The following is a 26,176-nucleotide window of genomic DNA, read 5'->3' as shown; positions in this document are numbered from 1 at the left end:
ATCAACGCACTTCCTCAACACTGGGTGTGAGTGGAGCCCTAAAGGACATATTCTGTCAGCTGACAGAAATGTTTTCGTTTTACACTCACTGGACCTCGTGCACAATCAGAACTTTTTCTGTCATTTTACACATTTATTTCTTACAATTTATGGCCAAAGAGTCACTCTGACAGACTTCTTTCATTTACTACAGTGTTTCATTATGATGTAGAAAAACTGAGACACGCCATTGAAATTACACTTCTTTTTTTTTTTATTAAAGTATCCTGGGGAGTACATTTGTAGTTAAAGCTGTTTACAGCTAGCTCTGTGATCCACAGTGCAAAATGAGTTTGACATCCCTGCTCTAAAACATCTTTGAAAATTATCCCCAAGAATGAGGAAAACAGATATTTTGTTGTCAGTCTCCAATTTTTATGTAACTTCCGTAGAATATAAATTTTAGTTCTTGCATGAATCCATCGCAATACACAGGATAAGCACTATGGTTATAGTTTTTGCAGCTCACTTTCTTGTTTTTCAGGTGTTTATGCATCCGCCTAATCTCCCTGAGACGTTTGTATTTATGTATTTATGACTCCAGTGGCTCTAGCATCTAAAATAAATCTGGAGATAATCACTGCCTTTGATGACAACATATAGTTGAGTCACAGGTTTCAGTTGCAGGGAAAAAAGACAGTCACTCCTTTATTCTTATTATGTGTTTTTTCATTTTACGATGCCCTCGAGAGAAAGCTTGACAAACCCGAGGTGAGAGCTGACAAACAGATAAAAGTCGCCTATCTGAAGCAAGATCGCAGCTCCACATGAAATGGTAGATTAACACTATGTGTGTGTGTGTGTGTGTGTGTTGCAGATTTAAGTTTGACAGCCATGCAGTAATTTTCATATCTCCATTGGCTGCTGCACTGCATTCTGGGTGGGCTAGGCCCCGGTTTGGTGACCCCAAACGTGGCAGCACACTAAAGCTGCTGTGACCAAGAGATGGTCGCTCCAGTGAAGAGGAAAACAAACAGAGAAGCCATTAAGCAGAGCAAACATTGTTAGGTTTGCCTGGAGAGACCAAACTGGGCCCTGGGCCCTCACAGAGTCGAGGACGGGAGGTCAGGCAAACACCCCCCTTTGTGATGGAGGTTAGTTCTCGAGTATTCTCCTGCTACATCTTAGTTAGAGCGTCCAAACACATGCTAGCTTAAGCTAATGGAAAGCAATGGGATGTAGGGATTGCCCGACTACACTGTCAGCAAACATGTAAAGCTTCCTCCACCCTTCTTACTTAATAATTAAGAGGAAAAGTAATTCTGGGGTTCTGTTTAAAAATCATGTGCTTGCACGTCATATTTGCACACACATACGCACACGCAGTTGTCCAAAGTACAATAAAGCTTTGAGGTTAAAGCTAGAGCAGAGGCAGATAAACACGACTGTGTACAGAGAGTGTTTATGATTAACCAGCAATTTCGTTGCCCCGTGATAATTCACTGTCACAACGAGCAGTTTACGGTTAATTACATGAGCACTGTTGCTGTCATGCAACGACTGAGAGGAGAGCTACTTTTGTTTGGTTAATTTACTGTAAAGGGAAGAGATAAACGAAAGTGAAAAGCACTTGAAAAAATGTGATTGGACTTGTATGTGTGCATTACACTTACACATCTTAAAACAATGTTTACCTCACATGTCTTGATGTTCGTTTGTGCAAGTCTACATGCACACCTCGTAACGTGCATGTAGGAAAAAGCATGTGCATGTAACGTGCATGTGTGTGCTTTTTTCTTTCCAGCAACAGAGCCGTGGAGTTTCACGCAATCTTGATATCTCGCCTCAATAAGTGAAAAACAGATCACAAATTAATCAAAATATGTACAATAAGGAATAATAAGGAATAAGGAAACCTCTGATTTAGTAAGCTGCGCTGAGCCGTAAAATGTAGAATCATAAATAACCACCAACACTGGCTCTTCCGCCTTTCCACTCTTTGATGAGCTCCAGTTGTGCTTATTTGTAAGGTATTCAGCTTTGACCCAAGGTGCTAATACTGCACTCCAGTCGTGCGTGTGTGCATTTATGTGTTTGCACGTGCATGGACTTGCACAAAGTTGGTTTGAAATGGTGGCATTTGATGAGGGATTTGTGCCACCCAGACTGCACCTTTAACCAAAACAGCAATTTTTGCCACTGAACTGAGCATAACAAGAGGGCCGATCCTTCTGCAACTGATTAGATTTGTCATTTTAATAAATGTATTGGCTTAGAATAGAAGTTTATTACTCACAGTAAAGGTTAAAAACACTCCTGGTGGACACTTTTTTATAATTGTTGGTTGATTGCCATGCAGGTTTGCAGTTATGCTCCTAATAGCACAATATTTATGGCTTGCTCAACCAAAGGATTCAGAGGTAATCAGAAAGCCTCCCAGACCAACAAGCTGGTGATGTTTCCCCTCTGTAGTGTAGCAGAATGAGGACAGCCGGTGGGGGAGAGCCAAGCTCTGTGGTTGATCTCTACTTGATCTCTCCCCGAGACAGATGCCAGAAGTGTTTGTGCGTATGCATGTGTGTTTGTGTTCATGAGAGTGTGTTGTATTTGCACAAGGATTGCAGGAGCTGAAGCTGCTTCCCAGTCCTCTGATGATATTTTCATATTTTTGCTTCCCTTCTTCTCTCTTTTCCCTCTCCCTCGCTCACTGCTTTGTGTGTTGGAGGAGCAACCAGTCGCTCGGCGAGCTCAGTGCTGTAGGCTGGCTGAAGATATCTCCTTACACATGTGGGGCTCTGGGGCCACAGTAACCCTTTTTGGAGCACAGGCATGCATGGAGGAACAGAGAGAAGAGAAGAGCTGGATAATGGTGGGGAGACATGTAACTAAAGGCAAGCAGAGCGGAGCTTTATATATAACACATTTTATACACAAGGGAAATTTAATGAGCTCTGTGTAAAAAAGAAAAGAAGAAAGGGGAAAGAAGAAGAGAAACTATGCTAATAATAGTGATGGTAGCTGGCAACAAATTCATAAATAGATGTATTCAGTTACAAAGAATCTGCATCACATGTTGTGGTCTCAAGGTTTGGTTATGCTTTTTGGATTCTTCTTATTTTGAGTTCTTGATCTCATTTATAGTTGAATGACTTTCAGTTTATGTGCCATTGTTTAGTTTTCGGTTGATGTTTGGATACATTTTCCCTGGTGTTTCCCTAGGCTGTCCCAATTTCTCTGGCTACGCATGTCTTCCATTCCTCATATTGAGAGAAGAGAGAGGAGGCTTGCCAGAGGAGCTATAATCGAGGATGCGCAGGTGTATTCGTTAGAGGTTTTAAAAATTCATTGTATAAAAAGGAGCAGCACAAAGCTTAAATATATCCTGTGCGAGAGGAGGACAACAACATGTCCTTTTTATGTTGTATGATGATCAGATCTATTGCATTCTCTGTTTTGACGTGGGTAACACATTGCAAGTTTGATTATTTATCCATTTATTCAAATATACACGTATTCGATTATAGTCTGTCATCACATCAAGTATTCAGAAATAGCAGAAAATAGTAGAATTTCCTAGATGATATTAATTTCGTCATTTTTCACCAAGTAGGTTATGCTTTTGGCAAGCTCAACTTAATAATCTACTGGTTAAAACTGATTAAAAATACTTATAACTTTGAAACCATGATTGTTAGTGTGATGTGTATCGGCAACATATAGAAAATACCATATTAAATACAATGTGACATTTGACCTCTGACCTCTCCTTCAAGACCAATAGATTAATCTCAAAAAGTGATAATGATGCTACATAGAGCTGTGACTATAATTCCTACTGTCATCGATTGAATTGACAACATATAGGAAATGATATATATGGATTCAAAATCTCACATTGCTTTGTAATGACTTTGTTATGTACATCACAGAAAAGTAATTTATGATGCAGTCGACTCAAAGCGAGGAAGCCTGGACTCTGTTTTTGTATTGCTTCCTTGTTTTGTCCACTCATAACTTAGAAACCAGAGGTGCTGAGGACAGGATGTGTAATTTGGGGAATGAGAAACGGTGTGTGTCTGTATTCCCTCTGTCTCGTTTATGTGTTTGTGCGTCTATGTGTATCTTTATTTTGGTAATTACTTTTCTTTGTGTCTCTTGGGCTTTTATTTGCTTTTGTTTGCCTTCCCCTGATTGTTACCACCTGCTTTTAATTGTTTCCTCCTGCGTGCTGCCCTCACCTGTGTCCTGTTCCCCAGTCAGTGTGCCGTGTACGTACAGTCCTGTTTGCCAGTCTGTCCGCTGCAGTCTTCGAATCTGTCTCCACTTCTGAGTCTTTGTGTTTCTGGTTTCAGTTTACTCTCCTTGTTTGGATTTTTGTTTCCAGCTTGGAAAAAAAAAGTTTATCTTTTGTTTTTGAGCCTTTGTGGCACTAAGTCTGCCGTTGTTGCCAGTCATACGCTCAAGTATTGTAGGAGAAATTTGTGGTGCTTGTGTTTTAATTTTCCATTTCCAATGATAATTACTTCTGCTTTACTAATATACTATTTCGGATGTTTTACCGCGTCATATTAGATCAAACACCAGTATCAACTAATGCATACTGGTAGTCATTTTAGGGAGTTGTGAAACTTGTGTATGCCATGTATGTGCGTATTTTTTATGTGTTTATTTCTTGATGCTGGTAGAACTATATGTGTTCCTACCAGATTTTTCCCGGTTTCATGCAGACACATGCTGGTGTTTGAAGGATAATGGGGGAATCTCGAAACAGTGAAATAGTAAAACACACAAGAGTGATCATATACCCTGTATATAAAGAAATGAGGTCATAAAGAGGTCAGAGGGTGCTTTGACGCAGACGCAAAAACCTGCAGTTTGTATGAAAATAAACAAAATTAGACTCCATTTATTCTGAGATTAAACTGACTGAGATTAAAAAAGATCATAAGAGGGGCTGGAGGGCCATAAGATTACAAAGGCACCTGACCTGCCATTTCAGTGAGTGTGGGAAACACACATGAAAGTCCCACACACATTGTTTTATATGCACAAACCAGTTTGCAATAAGCAAGTACTATCAATAATTATAAATGTAGTTATAAGGATTTTAAGCAATGATTTAAATCACAGTGAAGACAGTGTTTAATGGGTGTAATAATTATATGTGGTCATATAATAAATTCCAACAGCTCCACAATGTTCGTGCCATTTTCACTTTCACCAAACTGTATTTAAATCTTTGTCCCTGTTATGTTTTCATGTCTTCCAAAAAAAGAGTGTTATAAAACCTGAAAACATCCACTCTCACTGCTGTCTGAAACATTAGTTAAGGATTAATCTTCCATTTATCAATGTCAGCCTTCTTGGCCGAAGCATGAAGCATAAACCGTATGTAAAGGTTCAGCGACATGCTACTTAAAAACACTTGAAGAAGAGAGAGTTTGTTAGTAAGTTAATTTGCACAGACATTAGTTGATTTCATTATGTGATTACATTTAATGTTACATAATCTTGAGTACATAAATGTTTGGATGGTGTTTAATTCTGCTGCATTATTTAGCATTACACACTCACACCGGTATCCAGATGTTCCCGTGTCATCATCAGCAGGGGCCCATAACCCATGCCTTACTGAGAAGGATATTACACCCTTGCATGCGGTTCCTCATCCCCACACAATCACTCACTGTATATTCAGAAAGAATTCCATGGAAATTCCCATAAAGTTAATGACAGAGGGGGTGGCGGGTGGGGTAGGAGAGCGATACAGCAGGGGTGAGGGGGAGAAGGGTCTTTTGAATTGTAAAAATAAATAAACATGTTTGGGCTTATAGCTCGGAGCATTAAACCTCACAGTGAGAATCTTTCCTGGCAGAGTCCCAGCAGGAGATGAAAGACAATCCCACTTTAAACACAGGCGTAGGAACGTATCATTTATCGTTCCCCATTGTGGCAGGTTAAAGCTGTTATGATCTAACAGCAAAGGTGGAGCTACCGCTCTTTGTGTTTCCAGAAAATTCAAATACAAATACTTTGAGCCTCTACTGTATGCACTCCTAGTTAACCGGGGAGGAAATGTGTTTCGTTCTAACATCTGTGTACACATCTGGTGAACGATTACAAACAGAAAAGCAACCAACTTTATACGGAATTAACCTTACGGCAACAGTGGGTTTGCTAAACCATGGATCCAAACCTTGTTCAGATTTGTTTCTCCTTCTGTAATCATCATATAGTAATAAAGGGTTGACATAAGCAAATGTTAGACATCAGATGCCATGCTGAAAGTTAACTTTAAGGAAACTTATAGGCAAAGTTGTAAAATTTAGAGCTGTGTATGTTGTTGGTGGGAAACCTCATGGTGGATGATATTTGGTCAAAGCCCACATCAGCTCACATGAGTCAGAGAACATCTGTTCAGGATGCAACAAAGATCTCTTCAATATTTAAATCATTAAACGTATGGCCTTCAGTGTGGAAGCAAAACTTCACAATGGGGTGTATTTAATAAGCTTGCAGTGGCATGAATCAGTAAACCCAGTTTCCTGAGCAATTAAACATAATTTTATGCAAATGTTGCCACACTAGGTAAAAGTGTGGCAATGGTTTGCAGTCTATATAGCAAAAAATGCAACTGTATCAACATGAACATAATATCACCTTAGATCTTTTGATGCACCTTCTATTTTCCTCCCTTTTTTTTGTTAATGAGAATATATAGTATACCTGAAACATGGACAATGGAAATGCCTGAATCTATTTATAACTCATTATCATAAAAAGTGCAAATCACATTGATTAAGCTGTCATTAAAATGTGTTCAGAATTTGCAAGATGATGATGATTCATTGCTGAAACACATTGATCTTCATTACATAATCTGCGTTCGGTATGTGTTTCTGGGTATCAGATTAATACCATATTGAAAATCAGTTTGACTGCACACCACTACCTTCGTCTTCATTTGGCTGTATCTGAACTGCTAAATGTGGCTTAGAATTGTATCAACAGATACTACCAGCAAAGCACTGAAGAAACTCAGTCCTGTAATATTTGACTCTGATGCCTGATACTCTAAAAATTGAGGCAATGCATCACCCATTTTGCTGGATGGATCTCTTCTAGAAAGTAAAATTGGCATATAAATCTACTCTGAATGAGCCCACTCAGTAAAATCCAACTTGCTAATCGTGACATGCAACGCAATTATCACGCCACACGCACATCAAACACAAGCATCAATCACTGTCACTTAGTGCCATAGATTCTCCAGCATGCAGTAACTTTATATTTTCATCAACAGTCAGAGGGTTAAAGCTCTCTTTACTGAAGCTCCTGTCAGTGTTTCCAAGGTTATTAAAAGTTTTGAAAGAAAGGATAGTTAAGCCAGCATTGCTAATCAAGGAAAGGAACTGAGCTACATCGTGGGCTGCAAGTCACACTGAGTATTATGTGAATGAGAGCATAAAGGCTGTGTGAGAAACATGAAACAAATGTGGGTTTAGAACTAACATAAACTGACTGAAAGCTGAAGTCAACAGAAACTTGAGCATTTGATCAGTGAGGCAGTGCTTTGCTCAGCTCAGGCAGTCCTGTGTTGTGGTGCCTTTCAGCATTGTTGTTTCCAGCTTTACTGTTTTGGTGCAGTCTCAGTATATCAATAATACTGCTTTTGAAAGATACCAGCTTCCAAAAGACTAGAGTCTTTAGGCATTGTCATTAAAACAAAGTTGGTACACAGTCCAAAAGCTGCACACACTTCTCACATGTATTGCAACAAACAGGAGACAGATGGGTCCTCACTACTGGAAATACTAGTGCATGGGAGGGTGGACACATGGGGGACATACTGAGTTGTGTGAATTTCCTGCTCTGTCCTCATGTGGGTACATGAAAGTGCATTTAATGTCCAATCGCAAACATGAAATGTGTGTTCTCACATACAGCTCTGAAGTTAAATTCTCGAAAAGTTCAAAATTAGGCTAAATGGAGTATCCATACTCAATCGTATTGTTTATTATAGATTCATAATAGATACTGTTCTGTATCTGTCCCCATGTAACCAAGGAAATTAAGCAGTTGAGGGCAAACACAAAGCAAACTTTTGTTTTTGCGAAGTTTTGCGAAGTGTGGAATATGGCATCGTTTTCTGTGATACAGGCCTATCAAGAACCAGACTATATTTTGGAACAATATCTTTACACAAGTAGAAAATCATCTTTTTAATAGTGATTAGAATTAAACCAAGCCCTAACCCACTTCCATAGCCATAGGCTCAGATTATTGATGCAGGAGTTTAAGATACTTCCGGCTGGTGGCCTTTTTTGTCACCGTACTCCATATGTTCATCTCTCATTAAGCCTGCTTTCTGCTGTAACAGGCCTGCTATTCATACAGATAAGAGGCCAGTGTAATCGCTGCGTGCTCCCGCAGTCACGGCACGGCCGCTGATGTTCTGCCAGCACACAATCAAGATGCCTGGTCCAGATTATCGCACTGTAAACAAACTGGTACCCCCACCAGTTCTCTCCCTTAGAGAACTGTCAGACTCTTTCATTTGCTGGGATCAGCGTTTCCAAATGTCAACTGGTCTTACTACTTACTGACAAACTGTGTGTGGGACATGAACAAAAATACAAAATCCTGTCCAATCAGTTCCACTTCAGCTGATAAATGGATCTGGTTTTTTTTTTTTTTCCAATTATTCAATAACAATGAATATGATTACATTATCACACCAGTTTATTTTGCTTGGCGCTTTCGAATTCATGCCTTTCATTTGTGTTTGTCTGGGGCTGTAATTGCCGGGAGAAACTATTAATTTAAGTGCTCCTCCCAAGAAGAACAACCAGGCAGTAAAATGTCTATTTTTTGAGGACTGTAAATTGTAAATGTGAGAATACATGAAAGCCGTTTTTTATGACTCCAATGTCTTTTTTTTTTTTTATTTGCATCCAGCTTTTAATTAAAGTACAGAAAGTCTGGAAATTCAAAACAACTGCTCTTCTGTCAGTAATGCATATGAAATGCTGACTGCAATATTTCTTTGTATTCTCTGTATTTATTTTGTAGACGCTCTGCACATATGACCTTTGCAACTATGCAAAGGTCCAAAGTCTGTATAAAGTTCACATTCTTACATAACACTGACCAAAAAAAAACCAAAAAAAAAACCAGACAAGCAATCCATGCAATCTCTGACAACATGTATCAAGACAGAAGAACTCTGTGCTAAACAGTGAGGTTATGCCTGCATGTGGGAGCCCAGAAAGCCAAGACTGCAAACCAAACGATGCTGGTATGAAGGAAATTGATACTTGAGTTGAGATAGCCTCTATGTGCACAGCTTTTTGGAAATTAGATCTTCCAATATTTACTCAAGCTAAAGCTGCCTTTGATAGTTAAAGTCTGGAGTGACCTAAAAGAGATAAATTGCATGGAGTGGCGTTGACAAGTGAAATTATGATGAATGACCCAGCGACACATGAGAAAGCAGCTCCAATGGAGAGCAGCTGGTTAAAAGTATGTCTTCTGACCTCTAGTACTATAATCCCATCTTTTTACACATTCTATATAATTTGCAATTTTTATTTTACCAGCCAATAAAAACGGAGTAACATGCCAATAACGTCTGCTTTTGTTGCTCAAGTCGCAAGTTCGAAATCATTTTGGTAATGCAGCAACTGCAAATTAATAATAATAACAACTCTTTATTTTTTCAGTTTCTGAAGACAACACTTCATGGAAAAGTTACATTTAAGACTTGTTTTATCAGGATGTAGTGCAGGTGTCTCAGAGGCCTCTGGCTGAATGTGTGAGGTCGTAGCTTGTAAAAGAAGCTAACCTGTGAGGTTTTGGATCAAGTTATTCCTTTAACTCCCCCGGGCCATGAGCCTGCATGCCAGAAGATCTAATCAGAGCGCTGGATGGCTCGAGAGAAAATAGCAGAGGAGTTTTTCAATAATGAAAAAAAAAATCATTGTTTCTCCCATACTGGTGATGCCAGCTTCTCCACACAGGAGTGGGAATAAAGATGTGTGAATCATAAAGTAGTAAAATGTTGTTGTATAGTTTTGCATGCGTAGATTTCATGCCTTTAAAGAGCCACCATGATCTGTAAATCATAACACACATGTAAAAGCAGTCATTTTCATCTTGCATTACAAAAAAGGAAAACATTGGTAGATATTTATTTAGGTTTTTATGCAATACATTACATCGTGCTGTATTTAAACACACCTAAGTCGTCAGACAAGAAAACTAAATAAAAAAACAGATTTACAGATTTCCCTCCAACCATGGCTGTTTTTGGTTTTTTTGTTGCCCAGATTTACACTGACTGACACAGCTCTTTGTTTACTCTCCCACAGTTCAGTGTCTAACACAAAAATGCAGGACCAGAATTTAAGGCTGACTGTCACGCCTGACCTTTGACTGCATAGCATTATTGGAAGGGATGTAACTGTCTTCAGTAAATCTAGCTTGTCTCCTCTAGTCCAGTGGTCAAGCAAGGAGCTTGGCGTTCTTGTGAATGTGGGAGTCAGAAGAATGGGACAGCCATGATGTTTTAACTGTCTTGATGTGTGTGCTCAAAAAACAAGTCTGAGCTGCCTTGTTGTCTGGTCACACACTGACCTTCTTCAGATTCTTATGAAACTGCCCGACAACCTGGAACTGCATGGTGAAGAATGGATAAATGGGGCAGTAAGGAAAGAAAAAAGCCAGGTAGCATTTAAAAAAAATAATTCCATGCAATCCAGTTATGTATTAGTGTTTTCCATGAAACTGTGTGGTGGATCATTCACTTCCTGCTTCAAGGCTTCCCAAACACACATCCACACACAAATGCCCTTACCTTAACCCCTGGATGGGTGCAAGCTGGGAGGAATTTTCCACGGTGTATTGACTTGGGAAAGTAGTGAGTAAGAAAAGGATGACACAAAACTGAGGATGACATACTGCATCTGTAAATCTGTCTCCTTTATGAGTATCTCACAGAACAAACATGCAACTTAAAGAGCTCTTTTGGAGCCTCTTGAAGCCCTTATAGTAATAAACAAGGCAAAGTTTTCTGATCAATCTGCACCCATTTCTATTTCCATTATTAACAAGTCAAAACAGGCTAATGACACAGTAAAAACACCCCGAGGGCGCAATAACCCTGCTACCACAGACGTGATTTCACGCTGCTCTGTGCTGCCTCACAAAATAAATCTTTTATCAATTCTAATCAACATTCCTGTATACTTTTTTCTCACATCGTCTTTGATCTGATATGTGGTGATAAAACTAGCTTCGAAACCTTGAGCTGGATCAAATTACCTTTTAGTTTCTCCTGAACTTTCCCTTTGCTAAAAGATCAGGAGTTGTGAGACCACCAGAGCAGCTGTGATCCATGATTTGGAGATTTGGAGATAAAGCTGCGGGAAGTGCTAAATTTTCAGCTCATAACCTTTTTTGACATTGTCTTAGATACGGTTGCACTGATTTACAAAATCATAGATAATGAAAATAATGAAAATTAAAGCCACTGTGTGTAGTATTCCAAGATTTGGCACCATTTGCACCCCAGGTGATAGAATCAACATTGACTCAAATGGATTTAAACACAAACTGACTGGATAAGTCACTCCTTGATGTGAAGAAACAGGTAGAAAACAGAAATTGTGCTAATTTCACTGAAAACTGGTACAGATTTTCTACCAAGGAAAGAAAGACAGTGAAAGTCAAAGGGAAGGTTTGCAAGATTGATAGTGAGACTTGCTATGACGTATGGTTTGGAGACAGTCGAGCTGACAAAAAGATTGAAGGCTGTCCGGGAAGTGGTAGAACTAGGTGCTAAAAGTTTTGTTCAGATTGACCAGAAAGGACAGGGTTAAAAATGAGTACGTATATAGGAGCTTGGGTTGAGGAGTTTGAAACCAAATTTAGAGAAGGAAGGCTGAGATGGAAGAAGATGAATAATCTTCAAAACATCCAAAAAAGACTGAAGATAAAATCTGCTGAAGATGAAGAAGAAAGAAGAATAAAAAAAAAGGAGATGCAGAGAAACAAGAAGTGCAAAGCAAAAGCAAAAGAATCTGGAAAAGGAGAAATGAAGAAGCAGAATCAGAAGAAGCAGCTGAAAAAGAAGAATCAGAGGAAAAGATGAGAACCTGAAGAAAAATCTAAAGAAGAAGAAAAGAAGAATCAATATTGCAGGAAAGGCTGGAACAACTAAAGGAAACAATATTGTGCAAGTGCAGTCTAAGATTAGTTAAACATTTACTCATTTAATTGCGTTCGAGGTGTTTTAGAAAGACACAGTATTTACTTTCACATCAACAAAAAGGCCCATTCAAGTACTGTGAGACTTAAACACGATGTAACGCCCAGCCTCCAGGCACAGAAAATGTATAAAGGCTTTTAGATATCAGTTACTTTAATTAGCACTGAAGTCATGGAAACATCTAATAGTGTACTGAATGATAAGTTTAGTAGATTTGGTTAAGGTTCAACTATGTCGTCAGTCATGTATGGGCAAAATAAGGGATTTAACCAAAACGTTTGCATTCAGTTGTTATAAGAAAGGAAGCGACTGAGAGAATAACAATAATAATAGAAAAAGTATTGCACACTGTCTCAACGTGTCAGACAGTCACTCCTTTTATTTATTGCTTGCAGTGGTTCAATCAGAGGCAACGCAGGAGAGTGCAGTGCACAATCCTTTCATGATCTGAGCATTCCTGCCGGTTAATGTCAATACACTCTGTCACGCTACATGGAGAATGTAGAGGGGCAATTACATCCATTCAAATGAGACACATCCCCAAGTCATTTACCTGCTTTCTCTCATCCCAGCAGCAACACTTACATCTGTTCAACTGTTTGAGATAATCAGCTCCTTTGGAGTGCACACGAAAGATTAGATGAATCCAAAAAGCACTCGCCAATTACTTGTCAGTAAATTGCTGAATGGACATTGATTAAGTTCAGGTATACACTGGTAGCCTGACGTTTCTTATAAACAGCACAAACAAACCTAAAAAACATGCAGCATGAATAATTTCTTTGGTGAGTGATGCTGTGAGTTGCTCTGTATTATTTATGTGATTTCATCAAAGCTATGTAGGTGGTATTCAGTATGTGTCAAATGAAGCTTGCAGGTGAGGCCTAAAATCAAGTGACTGGCAACATAGTACCCTAAAAAAAGTTTAAAAAAAAAAGTAGGCTCGAAGGGAAACTGTGGAGCGAGAGGGCGTGAATTGGGCTGAGATAATTGGCACCTTTGGGTCGTACACAACTCCACAATTAGTCATATTTCAACATACATCGACTGTATTTTAGAGTCTAAAATGTGGCAATAAAATATCACTCAATCTGGATGATGGGCAGAGAGGACAACTTAAATATCTGCACAGAGCTTCATGAAACAACAGGAATAATTCAGGGATAGGTGTCGCAGAAGCCTTTGATTTACAACTATGTATAACTTCTTTAATGTGCTTTGATGTGAGAATATTTAAAAACTAAGCAGACTTAGAAGTTAGGAAAAATGTCATCATGTCATGTTATTCATTAGCTGACTTTGTGAGAAAGTTTGGATTTGCATTCTTGACCATAGTTATTGAAATATGAACTTAATTCAGTATGTTACTGTCCTTGTGCATGAAGTGTATTTAATGTGCGGTAATGTTGCAAATAAATAGATAAATAAAAACTGTATTATAGCAGATATTTTTACATCTTTCATACCAAAATCCAACTCATGATCACTTTTACAGCCCTTACCAGGCTCATTTGGTTTATTTTTTTTAAACTTTTCTCTAAAAAATCTACATAAAGTTAGTAGACTGCTTGTTTTTGCCATCTAAAAGTAAAAGGGCCGAGCCTTCAGCTTTCAGGCCTGTCTTCTGTGGAACCAGCTTCCAGTTTGGATTTGAGAAGCAAACACCCAAAGCACCACGTTAACTACTTTCAAGATCAGTCTGAAAATGTCTGTTTTGATAAAACATATGTTAGAGCTGGATCAGGTGACCCTGAATCCTCTCTTAGTTACACCGCAGAAGTTAGGTTGCTGGAGGTTTCCCATGATGCACTGTTTCTTTTTCACTCACTTTGTGTTTATACATTTACTCTGTAATTAATCATTAGTTATCATTAATCTCTTGGTCTCTTCCACAGTGTGTCTTATCTTGTCTTCCTTCCCACACTTATTAAAGCAGATGGCCGCCCCTCCCTGACCCTGATTCTTCCTGGATCAGGTTTCTTCCTGTTAAAAGGGAGTTTGAGTTTTTCCTTCCCACTATCATAAAATATTTGCTCCTAGGAGGTCATCTGATTGTTGGGATTTTCTCTGTATCATTGAAGGACTTTTAACTTACAATGCAAAAGCGCATTGCTGTTGTTGTTGTTGTTGTTGTTGTGATTTGGTGCTATATATGTAAACAATTAGGAAAAACACTGGACACTTCATACCCCTATATGAATTTATTTGATTAAAATTGTTAGGAAAACACAGAAAATTTCACTTTGGTGTTTTTTATTTTTCCTACTCCAGAATTTAGGGAAAAAAGAAAACATTTTTATTTTGGTTAAAAAAAATTATTGGTAAACTACTTCAAAATGAATCTTAAAATAATGCTTTAAGCTTGCCTTTGGAGAAATTGTACGTTCAAAATGATCGACACTATGAAAATGACTAGGGCCAGCAACATAAAGTCCATAAATATACAAAAACATTAGCAGGTCCCGCTCTTTAACCTCCAGTGCAGAAGTCAAAGTTCAAGATATGTCACCTTGATGCCTAATTTTAGTCCAGAGTGTAACGAAGCAGTGTAACGAAGCAGATCTGTCATCTTCGGAACATAGTGCTGGATGTCTTCAATGGAGCCTCACTCACACTTTTTTAAGTCTGTCCTGAATGTGATCATAAAAGATGATCCCTGGAATGAAATAATGGCTGTAATTAGGTAGAGAGAGGCAGATGGACCTAAAGGGCCAAAATGGAAACTAAAAACTAGATTTTAACAAGAACTCGTTAGTAACTCATTCTGGATAGCAATCACCCACCACAGAAAAAGTCAGTCGGATAGAAGTTGTCTTAGAGCTTTGAGTGAGAAATTGACTTCCCTTTGTGGAAAGTCAAAACTTACTCAGAGTCTTTGTTCTTTTTCTGTGAAAAAGCTCAATGTGAGATGAAGAAAAAGAAGTTTAAAGTTTCAGCTCATGAACAGAAACTGTTCTTTGTTGTCACTGTGAAAGAAACAAATAGATGAGCAACAATTTCAACAGTTTAGTTTCATCATCTGAGCCATGGAAAAATATATTTATATGCAAGCCTTAAATTTAAATGGACTATTTTATTTATTTAAAATGTTTTTCTTCCTGCTCAGTTTAAAAATAAATTGTAATCTGTTCTAATACTGTTCAGCCAAGAGCTTCACACTTTTTCACACATCAAGTGCTTGCTGAATCCAAAGTGATGAAAATGTTGCACATTTCTAAAGGTCACCTTTTACAGATTGAGTTCAGTTTACAGACAAGTTGTGGAGAGAGGCAGAGACAGAGAGCACTCATGAAACTAACACTGAACTAAAGCACAATCAAGGACTCGGTTACTCACACACACACCACTGTACTCACTCACTGCAGAGCTTACTTCTTCTTCCCGCCTAATGACATATTTTCAGTTTTTTTCTTCTGTGCCTCATTGAACAAAAGACACACCTTTATGTTAGCATTTAGTTCTTTAGTGTGTGTATGAATGTAGGCTTACTGCAGGCATTTGTGTGTGTGTGTGTGTAACTGAGGCAACAGCCGTGTGAAACACATTGCATAACTGATAACTGGCAGTGATTGGTAATTCCCATGGAAAGCTTAAATGGCACTGTGGACGTCAACATGAATTTGTTTACCAGTTTTCATTTTTTTCGTGCGAGAGGAATATCTCATATTTTGATATTCCTACCAATTTCCCCAGCTCTAATTTGTTATGGCAACATTAGTTAATTTTAATTGCTTGACAAGTACATGCTCAACTGGTATTGTTCCCAGTCTTGCACGCTGCATCACGCTGCACTCACAATATGAAGTTTTGCTTATAAAAAAATGATATCAATACAAGACTCAGCAACTTCTCTGTTGATTTCCTCAACAGTCTACATGTAGATACTAATGCAAAGGCTAAATACTGCTGCAGACAATAGACAATATAGACAAAAATTATTTGATTTGACTTGCCTGTGAGGGCTGAAATGAAGAAATACACACACTGGCTACTTTGGTGGGTACACCTGTTCAACTGCTCATTACCACAAATATCTAATCTGCCAATCAGAGGGCTGTAACACAATACATTTAGGCATGTAGATGCAGTGAAAATTACATTCTGAAGTTTAAACCAACCATCACAATAAGTAACAACGGTGATTTATGTGAATTTGAATGTGTCACTGTTGTTGGTGTCAGACCAGCCTGAGTATCTGAGAAGTGTGTCATGAATATGCACATGAAAAAAAGAAATGTCATAAGATGTTATAAGAATTGTTTCCAGTACCTTGTTGAATGTAAGGCAGTTCTACAGGTAAAGGAGGCTCAACCTGGTACTAGCAGAGTATACCTAATAAAGTGGCCACTGAGTGTAGTATGGCATTGTTTTGTATGGTTTCAAAAATAATAAACCATATAAGGTTTTCTAAAGTATAAGGTGAGCTTTCAGGTAGGCAGGTGCAACGAGCTAACAGAGGCAAGCTAGCTGTGTCTGTATGCTAGCTGTAATAAATTTACTGAAAAGAAGAACATTTAATTACCTATCTAACTTTAAACTAGAAAGAAAATTAGATTACTTTCCCAAACCACAACTTTCATTGTCCCCACTGTTATAAACTGTTGATTCCATTCACTATCGTGATAAACACACAAAATAGCCACATTAGCTAGCTGCTACATTAATGTCAGGTCAGAGAAAGAGCTAGATAGATAAGAGTAGGGATAGAATAGGTTTTACCTCTGTCATAGCATCATCAATCTGCTTCAGTTCCTCATAGTGGTCACGAGAGTCTCTCAAAGGCTGAACCATTAGTTCTTCAATCTGAGGGAAAAGCTAGTGGAAAATACCACAGTATAAATTTAACATAATCTGTTTACAGTACTATGCAAAATAGCCAGCTGTTATTTCTTTATAATTTGCTTCCTAGGTGCCAAATTTTCTTGCGATTTTTGTAAGTGATCTTGAGCAATAGAAACTGGACAAGTGGAGGACAAAAGAAGTGACAGGCCTAACAAACTTCAGAAGATGAATAGTATCTGAATGCCAAGACCTAAGAGATATGTCTGGTTCCTCAACTGATTGATCTACGGTTGAATGAAACCTCATCATACTTTTGCACAGTACTGTACATCTGCACATAGTTGGAAAGACAGAGTTATACCTTCATGACAGTCTCAAACATTGGAATAAGGACAAACTTGATGAATCCAATTTGAGCTGTGGGTTTGGTAACTTTATCCCTGTCCATGAAGGGAGCGACGGGGAGACCCTCAGATTTCTCCCTGTCACTCTGGAAAACAAATTTGTCAAAGTATTGTTATTAAGTTCAGTGTATTCAGTCTTTGCTTTAATTTGGCATTATTAGATCACAGATTTACTGATGAACATCAGTGCTTTGGTTGGCGTCACCTGCATAAAGTACTCCTCAAGTAGACAGTCCACCCACGGTTCAGCAACCTCAGTTGGCCTCACCTCATTGGAAATATCACAGCACTTGATCAAAAGCATCTTCAGCTGAAAAAACAAACATACACTTGTAGAAACACATGCACAACACACACAAACTGAGAATAAAAGTAAAATGCTAACTTTTGTCTTTCAGCATTCACTGTATTTCTGTAACCAATTTCCCAATTACACTAACACAACCAGTTTCACTTCTGCAAAGTACAGCACAATCGATGAGTCTGTTTGTTCTGAGGTCACATCTGTTAAGCACAGTAAAAGAAACAGCCTATGTCAAGCAGAGTTGCAACATGACCTCCATGATGCACAGGCTACGTACGCATGTCACATGCTCTTCATTGGTGAAGTCAAAGTTGTCCACTTTTTGCTTAAAAGCCTCTAGTATCTCTCCGTGTCTAGCCATATCGGTGGCCAGAATGAGGGCGATAATTGCCTGGAAGCATAAGAGCAAAGTCAAAGTAAACTTGACATCTGCTTATACATGAAACATGAAAATACGTGGCAAGTTTGTAGGAATTGAAATGAAATGGCATGCTTGTCATAAATATATATTTGTACTAGTAATAGTTTTGAATGCCCGTCTAACCTTTCGGATCTGTTTGAATGCTTCGGGATCTACATTCGCAAAGATATTGCACTCGGGAAGAGAGAGGATCTGGAAAGCCACGGCACAGTGATGGTTCTCCAGCGGAGAGATGTCGTTGTAGCGTACTGCCAGCTCTGTGCGTGCATTGATTTGGTACCTGATAGATGGAAGACATTGTTGAATGGATGGACTCAAGATGGATGGATAGGATATTCTCATGAAGTTTCTCTGATAAGAGATATTCTCGCCTGCCTGAAATCCACAGCCCAAAACAAATACGATAAAAATGAATTGCCATGTTTACATAACCGAGTTCTCTCCATGCAGAACTAGTTTCACAGTCCATCAACAAGTGTTGTGCAGATGATGTCAAAATATACCGGGGGTCAACAGGTATGTGCAGCTCTATCAATCAACACCCCCTACAGAGAGAATAGCGAATCTTACGTGTTGTTGTAGCCCGGGTGGTCCAGGTCGTGACACACTGCAGCTGTCATTAAAATGCCCATATCTGTGAGCGTCAACTTCTCCTGGTCAGCAGTGTAAATGAAAGAGCTTGTTACAAAATGTAAATGATCATTATCATAAAAAGGATCTTTATTTTGCAAAAATGGCATAAATGCTGGAAAAGTCAGATAAATTATACACTTGAAATGCATGAGCGCGTATACACATCCACACCCGCAAACTGCACCATACCTGCAGATTGCAGAGATGAATCATGCCATACATCATCTGACTAACACAGAAGCAGTGACGAAAGTTGTGGAAAGGGTTGTTACGGTAGTTCTCCTGAACTGCCAGCTGAAAGGCAGAAAATTATTCATTCATTGGGCTCACTGCAGAGTCTTGAATTAAAAGCATTTTATAGGTTGTGCCCTTTAAAAATTCTTTTTCAATCTGTGTCTGAACTCTCTGCATTATTTAGTATAACCCAGTATACCCCTGCTGTCCTTTATTACCAGCCAGCGTTTCAGGGTGATGGGGTTCATGTTAAATTCCTTCACCAGTCCCAAGTCATGGTACATGTACTCCAAACAGCTCAGCATCTACAGCAATAAGAAAAGAGAAAAGAAGTCAAACATCAGTCATTTGGATGACACAGTGAAAATGGTTGAAGGAAACTGACAAACCTCGTTGTGTTCCCAGTGCCATACATCGAACGTTGGCTTCTTCAGCGCCTCAATAGTCTCCTGAGAGAGCGTGTACTGCAACGGCCAAGCAAGTAAAGCCATCAGATCATCAAAGACCTATTATATCTTAAGAAGGGTGCTTTGTCCAACAGCAAAGAAAACATTTATCATAGATTAGACACCTTTGGGTAACTGGGGACATCTCGTCTTGGAGTGACCTTCTTCCCATCATCAGAGAAGTTGTACTTACATGGACAATTTACCCTGAGATAAGAAGGAAAACAATTTGAGACATATTCCCTTTTTTCTTTTACTAACTAACTTTTGATATAACTTTTGAAATTGTAGAGGCTTTATATCAGACTTCACCTGCCACCACCTCTTGAAGTCATTTCGTCTCGAAGCTTCTTCAGTTCATTTTTACACTTCTCAATCTCCACTACTTTCAAGCCCTCCACTGAAACAAGAAGAGTAATATTTTCTTAAGGAATGTGTTCCCTCTGGAATATTGCAGGTTATAGTCAATCCAAATGATGTTTCCTTTCAGATCCTCTCAGCTGTATCTTCCTTTAACACACAAAATCTTTGCTTGATTGTCTACTTGTTCCTTTGACTGTCAAGTACCTACATGATCAGGAGTTGAGCAACCAAACTTGGCACACGAGTACATCTTAGGCTCCTTAAGGTTCTTATCTATGTCGGATATTTTGATTTTATCAGGTTGCCTAGCAACCACCTAGGAACATGCTAAAATGATCTGCTAAAGCACAAACACCTATTGAAAGCATTATATGACATTTATTTCAGAACAATAATAATTACATCATAACAACTTGAATCATACATGATATAATGTCTTCATGTTGACTAGCAATTTTACCTTTAAGTACTTACAACACCTTATAAAAGCATTTTATCGTTTTAATTTCATAGCCAAAAGCATACATACAGCGATACTATAACATTAACGTATTACTAGTTGTATTAAATAGACCACTCACACTCTACCCTCTTTTCCAACATGGCTATCCTGTTGGTGACCTCAGTCTTTAACTCATTGATGCGAAAGGCTCTGTGAGGGAAAGGCAAATGACAATATGAGAATTTTATGGAGAATGTCAAGTGGTGCAATCGAACGAAAAAATAAAGAAAACAAGCCAACATCAGCTGACGATGCAGCCTATATATGCATCCTGTCGGCAAATCAGTATATAGAGCACATTGTTTAAGCTGCTTTAGTGTGCCTACAGTTTGCATATCTACAATCTGCTTTGCAACCAGCCTCCACCCTATTTCTTCCTCCTCATGCAATTTCTGACTATCAGTGTGATATCTGCTGTCACCGATGCCTGCTTTGTTATGCACCATGGATCTTGCTGCTGATTTGTGTGCATAATTACTGGAACTGACAATATTGTTTTGACTATATTGGTCCTGACTAAACTGTATTTTTCTTTTTACTAACTGACTGAACTTGCCTCTAAGGCCTGAGCATTTGTCAGTGAAATACCGCGGTGTCAGATATGTGTGTTAGGTATGGGCAGTAATCTGATTAGTTTTTTCAAGTAACGGAGTTTGACTCCGTCAGTAATCATTAATTAGTAATTACTTTTTTCAAGTAACTTGACCAACACTGGTTAGGTACGTGTGAAAGAATAAAAGATGAAGACATTACCTGCTGAACTGCTCAGCGACTTGGGACAGCACGTTCTGAAACATGTCCTCCTTCTCTGCAAACATCAGTATAGTCTCAATAAGCAATTATGTTGTCATATTTGGGTATTGATTACTTTCTGTTACAGTGATTACTTTGAAAAACATGTGATGTTTCAATGTACATTACACCGAGCTGTTGAAACACTTTACCTCCGAGCTGAGGAGTAGACAGTGGAACAACTTTGTACAAAGAGCTGTGAGGAAATCAGATGTACAATTATTATTATTTCTTTTCCTCAAGGTTTTAAAGTCTTTTTCAATTTTAGAAACACTGCTTCATGCAAATTTGAGAAGCAACTGTTATCTGGTTATTATTGAAAGCTTCTTTGCAGCTAGTTAGATCTGATGATGATAATGATCGTGATTACTCTGCTACTTTCCCGAAAGTAATTATATCCCAATGTCTAACAATGCTTTGATCCCAATGCCTAACAATACTTTAACAATACTTTGGAGAGTTGGTAGGCATGGTTGGATCGATGGAGACCAAGGCACCCTCTTGATCCACCATCATAATGGCAGTGTTCCTGTCGCAAGATGAGGAAAAGAAAGAGAGAGTTAAAACATCTGCCCTTAACTTTTTATAATTTACATACTTAATTGTTTATTATCCTCCTGCTATAAAACAAGGAAACACAATTTTAAAATTTGCCAAAACCATGTTTAAATCTCAAAATGATGTAATCTATTAGGCAAGTAACAAGCCTATTCCATGTTTTTATATCCAAATTTGATCCATCACTCTAGACTGTTTTTTTCTGCTTTTTTGTAAACAATACATTTGAAAATTCATGGATAACAATAATCAAATTTTGCATTATGAATATAATTTAGATTAAAGAGTCTGGTATATATTGATGGCTTAAGCATTACAGAAATATAAAAATGAATTTGATAATGGTCACTTCTTACATTGGGTGAAGCTCTTGTAAGCTTGTTAAGCACTGTATATGTATAAAATCTTTTAAAAATTAAGCTTTATTTATTTATTTATTTATTTATTTATTTTTGTGTGTCAGTTGTGGAAATAAGTTTAACCTTGAACCTTTTGTAAGACACACATACTAATTGTATTAATATTTCTGTTATTTGCTGTTAAAAAGCACAATTGTGACATAATTTGACAGGCATGTTCCTGGGTCTTTGACCCAGTTTTTACATTTATTTTGGTCTTGTCTATTTAAGAGATTTCTAGTTCTTCATTAGTCTTGAGTTTTGTTTTCTCTGGTGCATCTCAGTTTGTTATTTCTAGTTCGTGGTTCTTGTTTTGTTACATTAAGTTCCCTTTCAAGTCCAGTCTGTTGCCGGTCTCGTCTCCGTCTTGTCATCAGTGTCTCCTGCTGTAGTCTGTTTAGTCTCCGTGTTTTATTATCCTTTGTTTCGCTTTTTATGTTTCAGTGTCTGTCTGGTCTCTCTGTCTCCTAACTGGTTTCCTTATCCTTTCATGGTAACTTTTCAGTGGGCCAGTCCCTGTGTCAAGTTCATGTATCTCAGTCTAGGTCTCAGTGTGTGTTATTTCCTGTTTTATTTTGATAGTCTCCTGCCTCCTTTGTATTGTGTTCTGGTCTCATTAGTCTCTGATTAGTGTCAGCTGTGTTCCCGCCTGTGGCCTTTTCCCTCGTTGTCCTCTGTGTGTATATTTTGTCTGAGTATCCCTGTGTGTGTGTTTTCCCTGTGTTGAATTAAATGTGGATTATTTCCTGCTTAGCAACTTTCAGTGTGTTCTGAGAGAGCTCAGCAATAAAGCTGTTTTTGAATTCAACCTCTGTAACTTTAGTAAGACTAAACAACAAACCTGGGAATGTTAGATGATGAACACAGAAGTTCCTTGATGTCACATGGGCTGCAATGCTGGCTGAACACCACCTGTGATGTAAACACAGCTCCTGCTTTGGTTTATTTTTTCAGATACACATCTTATTCTCATATTCAGGTATAGATCAAATAAATTAGTTGTCAGTTACAGTCATGTAAAATGAGTCTTCTCAAAAGCAAACATTAAAAAAAGTGCTGCCATTTTTGTATCAGGTACACATTCACACAAACAGTTGAAGCTTGAGGCTTTAGAGTGTCTGTGTCATCACCTGGGAACATAAGGTAAGAGTCAATTATTTTTAATAGTTAAATAAGTCAAAAACACCAGGGAACAATAAAAAAAAATAATTTGTTCATTAAAAAGGTGGATAAAGTTTGGTTTTATTGATCTCAAATTGCAGAAATAAATTTGCTAAGTTCATGAAACTTAAGCGTAAAATACAAGCACCAAGTTTATAAAATCTGCTTAGAGACTTTGTGGTCAAAAGTGTGTGCATCTATCCATGTAATCTCAAGTGAGCAGATGTAGCAGACAAACAACAGCCTCAGGCTGTGTGTTTGGGGCTTTTGAATAGACATGTCATTGCCAGAAGAACTCTACATCACCAGATCAGCAAATCTCAGTGTGTGTACTGAAAGCATTAGCCATGGCAGCTGCTGTTGTTATGATTAAGAATCTGAAGAAAATCTGTGCTTTTTTTCCCGTTTCTACATCGCCCTCCATTATTAACTCAATTCCTGCTTATTGAAATGTTAATGTAATTGAATAGATAGATAGATGTAAATCTATATTGTGTTCTGTGTACAACATCAAACATTAACGAAGGTTTGTGAGAGCTTCACAAACAGGTGTTTGGGTCTGTCATTAACACCTGTGAAGCAAACTGATGAGCACCACTCTCTAATTTTAGCTCCTCCTCAGCTGAAGTGTATCCACTGGGAATTTGCTTGTAGGAAAGCCTAGGAGGTGAATTATAAATGGAATCCTTTAACTGCAATAGTTATCGATTGCTGTTTTAACAATTAAACCTATTATGAAATTCTAATTATTATCCTAAAATCGATAGAATAATAAAAAACTGAGTCACTGAAACGGGGTAAAGGTTTTGAGTTAAACCAATGAAAAATGGATCCGTAATATTGATAATGCAAATATTTAAAATTAGACTCACCTTCTGCACCTTTCCATCCACATCCAGGTAAATAGTTTTGGGGGCATAGGAGGAAGAGCTGGAACCCATATTGGCCTCCCTCTCCTCTCTTACACACCCACAGATATTCTGTGTTGGAGTCCTGACAAACCTGGGAACCACCAGGGTATTTCTGCAGAGCTTATAAAAGCATGATAGTTACCAAAAAACAAGTTTTACAGCAAAAAAAAACAAAACAAACAAAAAAAAATGGTCACAACAGAACAGTACTGATGCAAAATATCACTATGAAAAACATAAAATTGTGTATAAAACAAAAATGAACACACAGTCAAATAGTTTCTTAAATTATCTTCCAATAAAACACAAACATTTAACATTAAAACAGTTGCAATAACTAAAAGCGTCATCACATCTTTTGAACTCACAGCGTTAGTGAAGCTTCCCGTGCGGAGGCTGGAAGTAATGACCCAGGTGCTGAGGATGCAGCTGACTCACATGCAGATGCACGCGCACATGCTCAGACACAATCGATGCACATGCAAAAGGGAAAGCTACGAGGAGGAGAGAGAGGCTGGGAGCGACGAAGCTGGTGAGGAAGGGTACATGTCAGGGAGCTGGAGGGGTATGGAGTAATATGAAGATAACTGGTACTTGTATTGGTTGCCATGGAACTTAAGTGGCGTGGAGCTTTTAGGGGCTTTTACCTGAACCTCTTATCTACAACGTCCAATCCCCTGAAAATTATAGGAAAACACAAACACAAAAGCATCATCAGATACTGAAGATAATTTATTTATGCCACTCCTGTCTGAAAAATTACATTACAGTTGCAATAACAACAGCGGTTGTTATTGGGCCAAAAGGCACACAGGGCTCAAACAACACTCTGATTAGGGACTCAGGGTTACGTGGAAAATCCTAGAAAATTATATCTTATCAAGGGGACTAAATGTCCAACAAAGGAGGGGTGTATTTTCAAATGACCTTGTTCTTTGAGTCGGCCAGTGAGCTTGTTTGTGCTGTGTGAGCGTGTGTGTTCCTCCTCTCAGTCGGCTCATCTTCTTTATTTTTAATGGCAGGTCCTGCAGAGGGTTTGGTCAGATGAGTTCAGAAGGGCACTTGGGAAGATTTCAAGGCACATTTATTTTTCTTAGCAACACTAAAATACTACAAAACAATGATTTCATACATTTTTGTTACACATTTAGGCCATGTAAAAGATTGACTGACCAGGCTTGATGCATTTCATGTAGTGCATTTCTGATTTAAGTTTTGATGTTGTTGTAGTTTGTTTATCTATACTGCATAAGTAGATTTTCACTGCAAATGCTCCAAGGTGAAAAACCTCAGAAAGAGAAGCAGATATAGCCCTGAAGGACAAAGTAGTTAAAATCAAAACGGCTCTGTTGTAAAGAAGAACAGATGCATTAATTATCAAACATGTTAAACATGCATTTTAATCCAGCAGTATCAAAAGTATTACTGAGGCCCAAAGAGCTGCAGGATATATTCTAGGGCTTATGAGTGGAGGAATGACACATAAATAAATAAATAAAGCTCTGTCGCATCTTTTAAATTCTTGTCTTATCTTTTCTGATCTCTTTTTGTATACTTTTAGATAACAGGGACTCTTTGGGTCACAGAAACTCTGCAATGTTAAAGGGGAAAGTGGTTCACAGAAGCCAGAACAGATTGTATGGATTTATTTTCTAAATTTGCTGGGAAACGCTTTCTTAATCTTTAGCAAAATATTTCATGAGCCTCTCCAAAATAAATCTAGTTAAGAATGTGCACCACTGTTGTGTGGACTTGGACTGAAGTAAGCCAAGCCATTATGTTTGCTTCATTTGTCATAAAATAATCTTCATCTGGGCATAAAACTGCTTGTTAGTCAATTGTCCGATTACTTTTGAGCATCTGAAAATGGGGGACTGTGTATAATGGCTTTAAATCCATTCATCCATCCATCCATCCAGGGTCATGGGGGGGCTGAAGCCCAGCAGCCATAGTATGAGAGGCAATGTACACCCTGGACAGGTCGCCAGGCTGTCACATGTCTGACTTTAAATCCTAAACA

The 26,176-nt window shown here is 38.3% G+C and overlaps 1 protein-coding gene and 1 long non-coding RNA gene across 3 annotated transcripts; one reads left to right on the top strand and one right to left on the bottom strand.

Annotated features, from left to right (window-relative positions):
• Nucleotides 1-863: 863 nt before the first annotated feature.
• LOC309687688 lies at nucleotides 864-3,684 on the top strand. Its single transcript, XR_014270828.1, has 3 exons — nucleotides 864-1,133; nucleotides 2,705-2,870; nucleotides 3,199-3,684. It is a non-coding gene; the product is annotated as an uncharacterized lncRNA (long non-coding RNA).
• Nucleotides 3,685-14,494: 10,810 nt separating this feature from the next.
• pde9ac (phosphodiesterase 9ac) lies at nucleotides 14,495-24,570 on the bottom strand. Of its 2 annotated transcripts, XM_082501688.1 has the most exons (19): nucleotides 24,525-24,570; nucleotides 24,118-24,276; nucleotides 22,926-22,996; nucleotides 21,580-21,657; nucleotides 21,281-21,324; nucleotides 21,090-21,144; nucleotides 20,416-20,486; nucleotides 19,784-19,871; nucleotides 19,597-19,678; nucleotides 19,415-19,489; nucleotides 19,244-19,330; nucleotides 18,981-19,085; nucleotides 18,729-18,811; nucleotides 18,282-18,438; nucleotides 18,015-18,128; nucleotides 17,639-17,743; nucleotides 17,391-17,519; nucleotides 16,967-17,062; nucleotides 14,495-14,903 (listed from the first exon to the last, which is right to left on the bottom strand). In XM_082501688.1, exons 2-19 carry the CDS (start codon nucleotides 24,184-24,186, stop codon nucleotides 14,853-14,855), a joined length of 1,560 nt encoding a protein of 519 aa, XP_082357814.1. In that variant the 5' UTR covers nucleotides 24,187-24,276; nucleotides 24,525-24,570; the 3' UTR covers nucleotides 14,495-14,852. The 2 variants fall into 2 exon arrangements, with proteins under 2 accessions (XP_082357814.1, XP_082357815.1); XM_082501689.1 differs by lacking the exon at nucleotides 24,525-24,570 and having other exon boundaries at nucleotides 14,495-15,669; nucleotides 24,118-24,263.
• Between the last annotated feature and the right edge of the window lie 1,606 nt (nucleotides 24,571-26,176).

This window comes from Aulonocara stuartgranti (genome assembly GCF_965226115.1).
Source record: "Aulonocara stuartgranti genome assembly, chromosome: 14".
Classification (NCBI taxonomy): Eukaryota; Metazoa; Chordata; class Actinopteri; order Cichliformes; family Cichlidae; genus Aulonocara; species Aulonocara stuartgranti.
Note: the sequence above shows the minus strand (reverse complement) of the source record. Positions and strands in the feature narration are given on the sequence as shown.